Source organism: Eulemur rufifrons, chromosome 9 (genome assembly GCF_041146395.1).
Source record: "Eulemur rufifrons isolate Redbay chromosome 9, OSU_ERuf_1, whole genome shotgun sequence".
In the NCBI taxonomy this organism is placed as follows: domain Eukaryota; kingdom Metazoa; phylum Chordata; class Mammalia; order Primates; family Lemuridae; genus Eulemur; species Eulemur rufifrons.
Window position 1 is genome coordinate 50,107,042 of NC_090991.1, and position 13,557 is coordinate 50,120,598.

At 56.6% G+C, this 13,557-nt stretch overlaps 1 protein-coding gene across 1 annotated transcript in view; it reads right to left on the bottom strand.

The window, feature by feature from the left end:
• The window catches only part of SDK2 (sidekick cell adhesion molecule 2), a 236,487-nt gene that overhangs the window by 128,174 nt on the left and 94,756 nt on the right, over positions 1-13,557 (bottom strand). Inside the window, exon 2 of the mRNA XM_069483167.1 lies at positions 279-438. Coding sequence (XP_069339268.1) covers positions 279-438 — 160 coding nt within the window. The remainder of the gene's footprint in view (positions 1-278; positions 439-13,557) is intronic.

The following is a 13,557-nucleotide window of genomic DNA, read 5'->3' on the forward strand; positions in this document are numbered from 1 at the left end:
ATAAGAGCAGGAGGGAGGGAGGCCGGGCTGCTTCAGGCCCACCCTGCTGGCCTCTGAGCCTCTCTGGCTGAGACCCTGTTCTGTCTCCCTGCTCTTCTCCTGGGATCAGCAGGGCGGAGCTGTCTCACCCCTGGGGCAGGGCTGCCCACGCCACCCAAGAGCACTGGAGTGGGAGCCACAGGCCCCGCCCCGCCCCTGCACTGTCACACAAACACCAGGCCCTAAAGTTCTGCAGGGCAGCGGCCCTGGCAGCCGGGAGGGAGGGAGGCGCAGTTTACCTGTACTCCAGGGAGAACTTGGTCAGCTCCCTGTTGTTGTGGAGCCACTTGAACTCCAGCGGCCAGCTGCCCTCGGCCATGCACGTGAGCACCAGGCGGTTCCCTTCCAGGTGCACCTGCGTCCGCACAGGCTCCGTCTTGAAATACGGGGACACGTCATCTGCGGGAAACAAAGCCGCCGGTTATCACTTGCTCACCTACATGCCCCAGCTCATTTAGAACCCCGACGCTCCTGGGCAGACGGAGCAGGTGTAGCCAGGTAATTTGCCCAAGGTCACCTGGCTGGGAAGCACCTGAACTTGGGTCAGTCTCACTCCAAGGCTTGGTCTTCAGAGTGAGTTCTACGTGTACCAAGCAGAGCCCTGCCGCCTCCTGCCCCCCCAAGACCACCCCAAGCTCACAGACCTGCTGCCGCCTTCCATCTCTTCCGCTCGGGATCCTGTCCATTCCATCCTCTTTGCTCCCGGGTTTCTCCGGGGCAGAGGCCAGGAAGGGCACGTACTGTGCTCCAGCCCAAGGGAACACACATTTCACAAGGAAAACAGGGAGGTGCCTGGTTGACACAAGCCACAGAGGATGGGGGTCTCCTGAGTTCTGCTCCCCAAGGCTGGGTGAGCCCCTCAAAGGCCTCAAGCACAGAGTCCACCCAGTGGGCCCCTCCACTGCCCGGCTGCTGGGTCCTCCCGTCCCGAGCCAGCCTGCCGCCACCTGCTGGTTCACACCCCAGGTCAGCTGGGGTGTGAACACAGCCCAGAGGGATGAGCTAAGCCCCGCTCAGGCCAAGTATTTGAGCGCTCACCTCCCTCAGTGACGCTGGGACCAGGATGGGAGGAGAGGATGGATCTATGGAAAGAACCCACAGGCTCGCGGAGTTTGTGCCCGGAGCCCTTGCATTTGACAGACTGAGGGAGCGAGTTCCCGGAAGTGCTACTCCACAGCTCACCTGCTGAGCACCCGCCTGTGCTATGGGCTGGAAGCGGCAGCTGGAGGCTCAGGTCCAGGCTCGCCAGCCCAAGTGCACACACCCTCCCGCTGACCACGCTGTGCCCAGAGGGTGGGCCGTGCTTGGAGCCACATGGGCAGGTGCTGGCAGGGCGGGCCCTGGGCACCCCCACCTCCAGCACCCACAGCCCTGTCTACATTCCCTCCACTGATTCCCAGCTGCCAGGGATGGGTAAACATTCACCTTCCTGAGTCTCAATGTCTCCACCTGCAGACACAGGATGAGCAATAGCTACCTGCACATCTACGCACTGGAGGAGACAGTGATGGTGAAAATGCTGGCCCTGTGCCTGGCCCCAAGTAGATGTCCTGCAAATGGTCATTCCTTTCCTGCATGCTGAAGGATGCCTGTCCCTGAGCCAACTTTCCTCTATGAGACCAGCGGGTGGGACACCAGCAGATCCTTCTTTCGGCCTAAGAAATGGACCAAACCAGAGGAAGAAGAGGTGGAGGGTGGGAGGGGTGACTTAAGAGGAGGAGGGAGTGGACCCAGGCTGGCCCCTGGCTGGGGCGGGGACCGCAGGGCCCCTCCTGCACCCGAAGTGGGCGGCCAGGAGCAGCAGTAGCACCGGGCGTACGTGGTCATTGGACAAGCTCAGCGTTTGTTTCCAGGCCTCTCTCTGGGCTCAGGCACAGACTTACAGCTCAGCAGAAGCCGCAGTGTATGCACGGGGCCCATCAGCAGCTCTGCTGCAGGGCGCCCCCAAGCCTTGCCCCACCACCCAGCCCAAGGGCTCAACCTTATGAGTGTATAATGTGGGATGGTTTGGGGGGGCTCTCCTTGAACTCTCACCCCTGCTACCAACCCTCACGGTGGGGGCTAACCCGAGGGTGGGCTGATGATGGCTCGGGGGCAAGTGCGGCAAAAGGCCCCACCCCGACGCTCTCTGCCTCTCTCTGTCTGACAGCGGATGTTTCCAATCACGCATTTCTCCTGCTCATCCTTCCACCGCTCTTAACAACCACCAAGCAAACGCATGGTCTGAAAACGGATTGAGAAGGCACTTCTTTTAGAGTGGGGACTCGGGGGGAGTGACCACCAGCCCTTGGTCCCTCCTAGGGGTGCTTGTGCCTCTGGGGCCCTGGCCCACCTCTGGCCAGATGGCGGGGAGGGCGGTGGGCACCCATTTGCCGAGGAAAAGGACTCCCGCCAGCTGCCTGCCAGGCAGCCAGCTCTACTCTCAGCTTAACAAATGGGCACATTCTCACTTCAAAGGCGCATTCATATTCTCCAGCAGCTTTCAAGAGCCCTTTGAATCGCGTTTTTAAAAACCCTCTGTTCGTTGCTGTCATCACTCGTTTGTTTTAAAACAATAACGTTCCCAGCCCCCGAGTGATTAAATCCCTTCGATGTGGGGCTGACTCAGAGCCAGAGCCATCAGAGGGGGCGGGAGGTGTGTGCGTCGGCAAGCACACGCGTGCACACGCGAGAGCGCACACACGCCTCTGCGAACCTGCTCACTGGGCAATTTGCTCCCAGGTCTGCGTTTGCCAGCTCATTCCCGGGCCCCTCCAGGGGTGCCAGCCTGCAGCCGAATGACTTTTGCTCGGATGGGTTGATTCTGGTGGCTGCCGGAGATAATGGCTCCAAGGAGGAGGAGAGGGAGGGAGACCGTTCCCCGAGGCTCTGCGGGGTCCCAGGCCCTGGGTGGGTGCTCCGCATCCCTCATCCCATGTTATGCTCACAGGCTCCTCACCCCAAGCCCCTGCGGTGGGGTCACCCCCTCCCCAAAGGCCCCCTGCCCTCTGGATGCAGGGGATCCTGGAGGGAGGCCCTACCCAGGGTTGTGTAGGAGGAAGGGCACACGAGGGGACAGGATGCTGGTGGGATAACAGTGTGTGTATGTGTCTGTTTGTGTTCATATGTGTGTGCACGTGTGTCTGTGGCTGTGTCCATGTATCTGTGAATGTCAATATGTCTACACACATCTGTGTATGCACGTCTATGTGTTCAAGTATGTGTGTCTGTGGGTCTGTTTCTGTGTGTGTAGACATATCCGTGTGTGTGTGTGTGTGTATGTGTGTGTGTGTATGTGTGTGTGTGTGTGTATGTAGGGACAGATTTTTGTGCTGTGAATGCATAGGAGGGTAACACAAATCATTGATTGACCTGCGGAAAGTCATTTAACTTCTTTGCACCTCAGTTTCCTTAGTTGTGAATTGGGGATATGTTTGCTGTGAAGATTAAATAAATTAATAAATATATAGTGCTTAGAGCAGAGCCTGACACATGCTATAGGAAGCGTGGCCATTATTACTATTGATCATATATACAGATGGGAAGACTGGCCCAGAGAGAAGAACTCATATCATATTGGCAGGGGTCAGCAGCTCCCTTCAGCCTTAGTCCTAGAATGGTGCAGTATACAACCTGTGCAACTATACATGATAGTCCTGTTAGCCACACTCTCAGTGGGAAGGGGATAACTGAGAATGGAGGAGAATTTTGGATAGAAAGAATTAACATTATAAAGATGTAATTCTCAGCCCGGTGCGGTGGCTCACGGCTGTATTCCTAACACTCTGGGAGGCTGAGGCGGGAGGATCGCTGGAGGTCAGGAGTTCGAGACCAGCCTGAGCAAGAGTGAGACCCCCGTCTCTGCTAAAAATAGAAAAAATTAGCCGGACAACTAAAAATAGAAAAAAACAGCCGGGCATGGTGGTGCATGCCTGTAGTCCCAGCTACTCGGGAGGCTGAGGCAGGAGGTTTGCTTGAGCCCAGGAGTTTGAGGTTGCTGTGAGCTAGGCTGACACCACAGTACTCACTCTAGCCTGGGCAACAAAGCGAGACTCTGTCTAAAAAAAAAAAAAAAAAAGATGTAATTCTCTTAAACTTCTCTTCACTTCAAAAACACACTGAGGATTTTTTAAGTATTACAAAAGTTGATCCTAAAGTTCACATTAAAAAAAAAAAGAAAATTCTGAAAAGGAGTGGCAAATGGGAGACTAGCGTGGACACTAAACTATATTATAAAGCTGCAATAGTTAAAACATGTATTCTTGTGCAAATAGATTGATGAAGGAATAGTCTAGAAGTCTACAAATAGACCCAAATACATATGAGGATATTTAATGTATGATGAAAGTAGAATTTCAAATCAGTGGGTAAAAGACCAATTATTCAACAAATGGTTTTGGAACAGCTAGGGAGCCATTTGCGGATAAAAAATAAAGTTGAATCTCTTCCTGAGAGTCTACCTCAAAAATAAATGCTAGATAGATCAATGTTTTAAACATGAAAAATGAAATTCTAAAAGAACTAGAAAAAAAATCACAGAGATTCAAAAATATACAATCTTGGCGAGGCAAAGTACTTGCCAAGTACTTTCTAAGTACTCTACAAACTCTAGAAGGTCATAGAACAGATTGATACCTTCCACTACATAAAAATTCTGCTTTGGGGGAAAAAAAAAAAGCCTTGTAAACAAAAAGGAGTGACAAACGACAGACCGGGGGAAGATACTTGTAACTCTTATCACGGGCAAAGAGCTAATTTTCCTGATATAAAAATGTTCCCACAAATCAATAAGAAAAAGATTAACAAACCAATAGAAAAATGGGCAAAGGATATGAAGTTCCCAGACAAGAGTCACAAATGACTCTGGAAAGCATACAAAGACGCTCAGCCTCACACTGGGAGAAAGGCAAACTACACCCCCGTAAGGTACCATTTCTCCCGCATCACATCAGCGGAGATGGGAAAGTGCGGTGCTCGGGCCGGCCAACCTGTGGAGAGACGGGCACGCTGGCACGCGGCTCTGCGGGGCTGTGGCGTGGCACGCCGTCTACGGAGAGCGATTCAGCGATTCCGTCAGAGCCGAAATGCACACATCCTCCAATTCACCAGCTCTTCGAGGGATCTGCCCTGCACAGACGCACTGTGCCTGTGCAAAATGACAGCACTTCAGAACCACACGGCTTGTAGCAGCAACAGCTCGGAAACGACCCGAATGTGCACCAAGAGGGCACTGGTTAAAGAAATGGCCGTGCCTCCAAACAATAGAATTCTCCGCAGTAGATGGTGCTGGAACGATCTTTGAGAACTGCTGGTAAGTGACAAAAGCGAGGTACAGACCGGGGTCGGGGGGAATAATCTCCTGCCATTTATGTAGAAGTTTTTTTCTTCAAGTATAAAAACATATTTGCTTGTATAGGCACAGGCTCTTTCTAGTGGCTACGTGAGGAACTGGTCCGGTGACGCTTTGGGGAGAACTGGGTGTCGGGGGACTCGGGTGGGGCAGGGGGGTTACCTTGCCACTTTGTGTAACTTTTATATTATAGACCACAGGTATTAATTACTCATTTATGACCAGACATGTGAATCCATGCATGTGAGTGTGCAGGGTGAGCAGTCATGGGGTAGCCCTGCTGGGGACAGGGGAAAGGACAGGCCCTATGTGTGTGATTCCGGGATGTCACATGGCCGGAGGTCCCTGACTACCACAGCCTGAGCCCCTTGAATGAAGAGGCGGGCAGAAGGCCGCAGCCCAGGGCTTCCTTCTCATTTCCCATCCAGGTCAAGGGGCCACTGATTGCCATTTCCCCTTGATACTCCCACTGAATACTCCCATTGTCACCCTTAGGCTCCAGCTAAATGGCTCCATACAGAAGCTAATCTCAACTTCAACTTTTCCCCTCCTTGCAGCCCCCTGCAAAATAATGTCATCTTTCTCCAGTGTGGCCAGGGTCCCTCCACCTCCATGGCTCCGGGCATTTGACTTCCCAGCCAGCCCAGCCCTGGGAACCGCACCTCCCATGGAGCCGTTCCTGCTGGGAGTGCCAGCCAGTGGGTCGGGGAAGCCGGGGTGAAGGCCTCCGCCAGCCACCTCCTGGCCAAAAGATGTCCATCTGGCCTCTAGAGCAAGCACAAAGGGGTACGGAGCCTGGACAAACTCCCTCCCTGGCTCTGAAACATCCACAAGCCTTTCTCTCTTAGTGGCGCCTTTGCAGGCTCCTAGTCATGGCTCGGTCATCCAAGCTTCCCTGGAATGCTTGGGAACGAGGTGGGAACCTGGAATTCCAAGACCTGCAAACTCTTCTCCTGCAACCTCCTAGTCTCGGCCCCATCCTCTTTGTTCCGGTTGATCACCACGGCCTCCTAACAGGTGCCCAGAAGCCCAGCTCCCTAGACCTGGCTGGCCACAGACGCAAGCAGGACGGACCCTGCGTCAGAGCAGCGGGGGCTCAGGGCCGTCACCAAACCTCACTTCTCCCCAAACTTCTATTCCTGCTGCCACCATTATTCCATACTATTCATGGAACTTTCTATATCACGGGCCAAGAGCTAATTTTCCTGATATAGAAATGTTAACATCCATCCACTTGACATCCATCATCTCAGTTAGGAGTCACGAGAACTTGTCAAGGAAAGTACTGTCATTGTCCCCATTTGACATATGAGAAGACTGACACTCGGAAAGGCTCTGTAATTGGATTCTGCCACCCAGATATAGACCCCGATCTGGTGGATTCCAGAGCCCCAGATCTTTCTGTCGCTGACACAGGACTTCCCGAAGCTGCCTCCCCCTTCACACCCTGACCTGGAGCACCACAGGTGGCAGGTGAGGGAAGGGGGACGTCCACCGAGGTTGGAGGCCTCTCTCGGGGCACTGGTGTTGAAGTCACGAGCAGAGGTCATGCTGCATTCCTACTCCAGCTTGCAATGACCCGGTGGGTGAGGGTGAAACACGTGGCCCGGCTGGGAATTAGCTGGAAGGATAATGGCTGCAGAACATCCCAAGGAGAGACTGGTCTGCCTGGGGGTGGGGTGGGGGGGGGGTGAATGTTCCAGAGAGTTCCAGAGGGTTCCAGAGGGATAAGCTAACAAGGTGCAGGGAAAGAAGCCTGAAGATGAAGGAGGTAAACAGTATGGCAGATGAACAGACGAGGGCATGAGGTGCCACATAGAATGAGGCAAAGCCCAGAGTCTTGGGGGCTTTTTGGGAAGAAGAGGCTGTGCTGGGGACCCTACCCCACAGCTCTGCTCACCACGTAAGCCCCCAGGAACCACCTGTTCCCGGAATCTGGCTTGAAGGTCCCAGTGGGAGAAGATAAATTGGGTATAAATCCCTTTCCTATGCTGACTCAAGTTTGGCCTCCAGCAAATTCACCTCCCAGGCCTTACTTCTCCTCTCATGGGTGAAACAGAGCAAAACCCCTGCCCCAGAGGCTGCCGGGAGGATCTAAGCTGAACGAGCTAATGGGTGTGAAGCCGCAGCCAAGGAGCTCAGTGCCTCAGGGATGCCCCTTTGGGGGTGACCACATGGGAAGAGATGAGGGGGTGGGCGCGGGCAGTTTTCATCGTCCCACCCCTTTCCTGCTTCTCAGAACCATCCCCCGAAGGAGCTCACAGGCTCCTGAATGTTCCACATCTGAGACTTAAGAGTTCTTCTCCCTTATGGCCACTCCACGCTGGCTCAAAAACCAGGTTCTGCCCAGGATGGCTCATAAGGTCTCGAGCAAAGTGTCAGGACTGGGGTAGAGACAGCTGGAGCCTCAGGAAGGGATGCAAAACCCTGGGCAGGGGGCTCAGGAACAGGGTGCTGTGGGGCTCAGAGGCACCTCCAGCTGCTCCCCGATGCTCCCCCTCCCTCCCACCTCCATGCCTGGCACGGCCCACTGCTCCTGCCCACCCGGCCAGGGCCCCACGGCACCCCAGCCCCTCCCCATGGAGTCCCCCCTTCTGTTGCTGCTCCCACTAATGAGATGCTAACTTATGCCCCTCCCCTGCCTCCCCGTCTCCTGGCAGATGCCAGGCCCTGCACGGCCCCGCCTGCATGCCAAGTGCTTCATTAGCCAGCAAGGAAGGCTCTCGCCCTCCTTAATCTGGTCCTCGCCCATGACCTTCAGGAGCCAGGCTCCTTCCGACTTGGGGCCTGGGAGGGTGCAATCAATTATGCCACGGCCCCCACAGCTGCTGCCGCCGAATGGATTTCTTGCTCAGAAAGCGTGTTCGAAAAGCATCTAATGGAACAGATCATCAATTTGTTTGAATACACATCTAATCTGATTAGGGCCGGCTGGCCACCAGGACGGGCAGCGCAACTGAGCCTCGACATGGCCCTGGGGACTCGTGAGCCGGGCAGGGGGGCCCAGCCGGGAAGGAGGGTATGTGCCCGAGTTTCCACCCAACCTCCCCAGGACTCGGCCCATTGTACGTCCAGCCAAAAAGTCACAGAGAAGAGAAGAACAAATCACACGGATGTCGGAAGGACCGGGCCGATGCCTCCTGTTTCTCTACAGCCCTGGCACCGGGCACAGGGCCTGGGACAGAGAAGATGCTCAGGAATTATGTGGTGAATGAGTGACAATAAAGCCCAGCATAGAAGCCAAGGGATGTCACTAGTGTCACGTCTGGGATTAGACTGGCTGATGCCTGCGCTGGGTTGAATAGCGTCCCCCCCCAGATTCATGTTCTCCCTGGGACCTCAGAATGTGACCTTATTTGGAAATAGAGTTGTTACAGATGTAATTAGTTAAAGTGAGGTCATACTGAAGTGGGTGGGCCTTATATGACTGGTGTCTCCACAAGAGGAGAAGAAACAGAGACAGAGACAGGTGAGGAGAAGACGGCCTCGGGAATACAGAGGCAGAGACGCAGCTACAAGCCATGGTAGCCGCCTGGCATGGGAAGAGGCAGGAAGGAGGCTCTGCTAGAGCCTTCAGAGGGAGCGTGGTCCTGCTGTCACCTCGATTTCAGACTTCTCGCCTCCAGAACTGGGAGAGAATAAGTCTCTGTTGGTTAAAGCCACCCTGTTTGCAGTACTTTGTTAGCCCTAGGAGACTCACACGAGGCCTTATGGAAACTTCTGTCCATCATCCCACAGAAGCCAGCGTGGCAGAGAACCATAGCACTGGGATGTGAGTCTGGAGCCCGAGTCCTGCCTCGCCGGAGAGTCCTTCCCAGACATGCCATATCTGCCATGCCCCAGGGCCTTTGCTCGTGCCATCCTGTTCCCCTGGGGCGCCCTTTCTTTCCTTCCTGGTGGGAAAAATGTAGGTGTTCGATCCACGCTGGCTCCTGTCCAGCAGCCCTTCACAGCTCAAATGCCACGTCCCCTGTAACACTGTTCCTGACGTCCTCCCTCCTGTCCCTCGACTCCTGAGGTCGCCTGTCTCACAGTATGTGTGGTGACTCCCACGACAGTATGTCACCCCCGGATGGTAGACTGGGGCTCCCTCCTCTCCCCAGCCCCAGAAATGAAAAAGTGGACAAACGAACTTGCCGTGGACCCCAGCCAGGTCCTTCCCCTCCTGGGGACTGACCATCTTAGGGGGTCTCTACACTCCTGTCCAGCTCTGACGCCGCAGGATCTGAGTGGCTGTGTTGAGGATGACCACTGGGCCTGGCATGGACCCCCTGGGCTCAAATCCAGTGGACTCTGCCACTCACTCACCACGTGACCCTGGGCAGCTCTCCGTAACGCCGCTGCACCTGTCTCCTCTCCTGGCAAACGGGAATGGTAGAGCCGACCTCACGGGCCTGGTGAGACGGGCACGTGCTTAGCCGGGTGCCCAGCACGGAGGAGCAGCCCACGGAAAAGGGGGATGTTCTCACCCTCATCTGTGCTTGGCGTAACCCCCGCAAAGCCGTCTCACAGCCAGGGCGTCCCGCTGGCAGCGCACAGGTAAGTAACGCCAAAGCGGCCCCAGCCGTGCGTGGAAGAAAGATGGTTCTCAATTCCGGTGGGTTTATTCCGCAATTAACAGAGGCGAAGGCAGCCCTTTCTCACGTTTCAGCTGGAGGGTCCAGAGATTAAACTTACACCATTGATTAGAATGTTTGTGCCTAACGGTGCTATGATCATTTTAGTGTATTCAGATTCATTCGAGCTATAAAAGTGCTGATAATAAAATTTTCACTAACTCCTGGAATTCCTCCCAAGAAACTTCATTATGCGCACGGACCACAATCCTCTTCCCCTCGGTGACCCCGAGGCAGGACGGCACGCTTGGAGCAGTTCTCTGGTTTTACTGCTGAGAGCTGAGACCCCGGGAAATCGATAAAGGTCGGCTTTGGGGGTCAGCTGCCTGGCCAGGCCCCGGGGCCTCCGTGGAGAGGCCTCCCTTGCCCCTGTCACTCTTCCGGGTGATGCTCTTGAAGGTTCCTCGCAGGTGAGCTCCCTGCACCACATGGGTACCACTCCTCAGCCCATGCCCTGAGCTCGGGGACTCTAGTGACAGACAGACATGAGCCTCCCACAGGCTTGGGGGCGCCCAGAGCAAGGGCTCATAGGCCCCCGGGAGGATGCTTCTGAGAACCCACAGCCTGGGGTTCTCCAGTGTCTACCCCCTTGGCCAACAGTGGTGCCACCATACTCAGGAGGAACGCACAGCAGTCCCAGAGCTCTGGCTGGGCTGGCCTGCTTCTCGGGGGACACCGCCATTGCTCCCCTTGCCCGCCCTGGGAGAAAGGCCATCTCCTAAGAGGAGGGGGGGACAGAAGCAGGGGGAAGATGGGGGTTGGGGGGTGGCTCAGACTCAACACCAGCGCGGATTCCTAACACTGAAGGCAGAGGGCTGGGCTGGACAGCAGGTGCCTCTAGGGACTTGGCCTCCCCACCCCAGATGGGGACTTTCCACCCGGTTTCGGGGGCTTCTCTCCACTTCCCCTTCCCTGGTGTCAGGGCCGGGCAGCTCGGCCCAGGGAGAAGGAAAAAGCAAGGGAGGTATTTGCTGAGGCCTGCTCCATGCTGAGTGCCTCATGTTTACTCATTTAATCTTCCCAGCCACTCAGGGCGCCTTACGGCCACTGCCCTCCTACTGCTCTCATCTGAAGCTCAGGGGAGAGAGGGACCAGGTCACACGGGTTTCCAACCCAGGGCCGCCCACCTCTGCCTCCGTGCAAGGCCTCTGACCTCCCCTTGGGTCAGGGCTGTGTTTGGATCCCAGGAAAGGAGTCCCCGAGGCTGGGCCGGGGGGAGGGAAGAGCAAAGCACGCGTCGCTCTCGGCGCGGAGGCTGAGAGATGGAACCCGTCGCCTCGGAAGAAGAACACACATTCATCAGGCTGGTGACCCGGTGTACCGGCGCTTTGTGGCGTGTAACAAAGACTGCCGAGCAGAAAATTGGAGTTCAATTTGCCGTCCATCCTGCACGCAGCGCTCAGCCCATTCCAGTCTCCGGCAGGCACCTCTGCGCTTTGTCATAAATAATAACACCACGCGGCTCCACGGCCCTTTCCGCAGTCACAGTCCCCGAGCAATTTACAAGCTGGATTACACACAGAGGCCCGCACACGCCTGCCCGCGGGCACACGCCGTGCCGCTCGCAGCCCCTCCCCAGTCACTCGCAGGGGCCAATGGGTCACCCTCGTGTCCTGGTGTCACCCACTGGGGGTGGTGCCCGATGTGGAGGGAAGCAGACCCTTGTCCACTCCCGGAAGTTGGACTCCAGTCCCGCCCTGACCGCCCTCCTGGCCTCTTTTGCTGGCTCTGGTGGGCAGCAGAGAGCCCACAGGCCTGGCGGCCCACCGTCCCTCCTGGGCCGAGTTCAGGGCCACCGTCTCCCTTCTCCCCTCCCATTTTAGGAAGAGGTTCTGGACCTCCTCCCCTCTGATCAACCGTGTCCCTCTGTCTCCACAGTAAGTCCCACTTCTCTCCGTGGAACTCCATGGGGGGCCGTGCAAAGCAACCGACACCCACCAGTTCAACTTCTCGCTTAACATGCGAGACGTCTGGAGCCCAGAGAGGTGCAGCCACCCTCATGGGGACCCGGCATTGGCTGCTGCGCTGAGACTGAAACCCAGGACCTCCGGTGCCCAGTCCACGACACCGTCCGGCCACGTGCAGGGAGGCCCGCCACGGGCTGGGGCAGACTGAGCTCCCTCCGAGCAGCCTGGAGCCTTCCCTGGAGGCGGGGGCTTCGGGGCAGAGCGCGGAGGGGCTCAGCTGCAGCTCCTCCCCCTCCTGCCATCAGACCAGGTAAAACTGAGGTCACACGCTGTGCGATGCGTTTATACGAAATACCCAGAATAGGGACAGCCACAGAGGCAGAGCCCAGACTGGGGGTTGCCAGGTGGCTGGGAGAAGGGCACTGGGGAACAATGCTTAACGGGTACGGGTGTCCTTTGGGGTGATGAAAATGTTCTGGAATTCAGTAGAGGTGGTGTTTGCACATCATTGTGGATGTACCAAGTGCCACTGAACTATTCACTCCGAAGTGGTTAATTTTATGTTACGTAAATCTTAATGCCATCAAAAATAAATAAACAAACACGAAAAGGGTGCAGGGCCTCCCTCCTCTCTGTCCCAGGCAGTCCTCAGGAGAAAGACGGAGGGGAGTTCTGAGCGCTCCTTCCTGTCCTGAGGGGTCCCCTGGCTCCTGCCTAACCTCCAGGACTTGAAACTGTCTCAGGGACTGGATTCGGGAGCTGGGTCTGCTCTCGGGGTTCTGAAGGGGTCTCTGATCAGTCTCAGGGGGGCCAGGCTCGAAGTCCAAGTTTGCAGGCATTTGGAGTGAGGACGGAGAGCCTTGGCTTCGTGGGTGGACAGGGGGTTGAGCCCCAACTCTGTGTTTAGCAACTGCTCGGCACCAAATCAGCACCTCCGCTTCCGGAGCCCCGGCTTGCTGCAGGGAGTCCCGCCACACCTCCCTTGCTGGGTCTTGTGGCCTTCGACGCCACAGAACTGGACAAGCACCCAGGAACTCCATGCCCGGCCGAGGGCTTGGCACACAGCGCTCACGTGGAGCCTGACTCTGCGCCGGGCCTCGTGCTGGTGCCTCGAGTGTGTCCTCTTGCCCACTCCACATGCTGCGGAGTAGAAACTTCATGATCCCACTTCACGGGGGCACTGAGGCTTGCAGGGTTGAGTCACTCCCCGCAAGGTCACATAGCAGGCGTGGCCTGGGTGGAGCTGTGAGCACACACTGAGGGTTCGTTTTCTTGCACAAACCCAGTGTCACCAAAGGCTGACTCTGAGATGAGAGTCCCCACAGAGAGACGGCAGGGCTGTCCCCGGTGGAGCTCCAGGGTGTGTGGACGGGCTGCCCCAGGTGCAGAGGAGGAAGGAGACTGCGCTGCAGGCTGTCTTGCCCCCTGCCGTCCCCGCTGCTCACCTGGGCCTGGGCTGGCTGCCCCACTCACGAGCCTTGGTGGCAGGTGGCTCTTCCAGACAGCGGCCTGACCCGCCTGCTTGGGGAAGCAGAGGGAGTCCACCGAAGGGGAGGAGGCTGCTGGTGGGGAGGGACAGAGAGAGAGGGGTCAGGCCTCCTGTTCCAGGGGCCGCATTCATGACCCTTGCCCGGGGAACGAGCTGGGGCTTCCTGCCGCCTCTCTG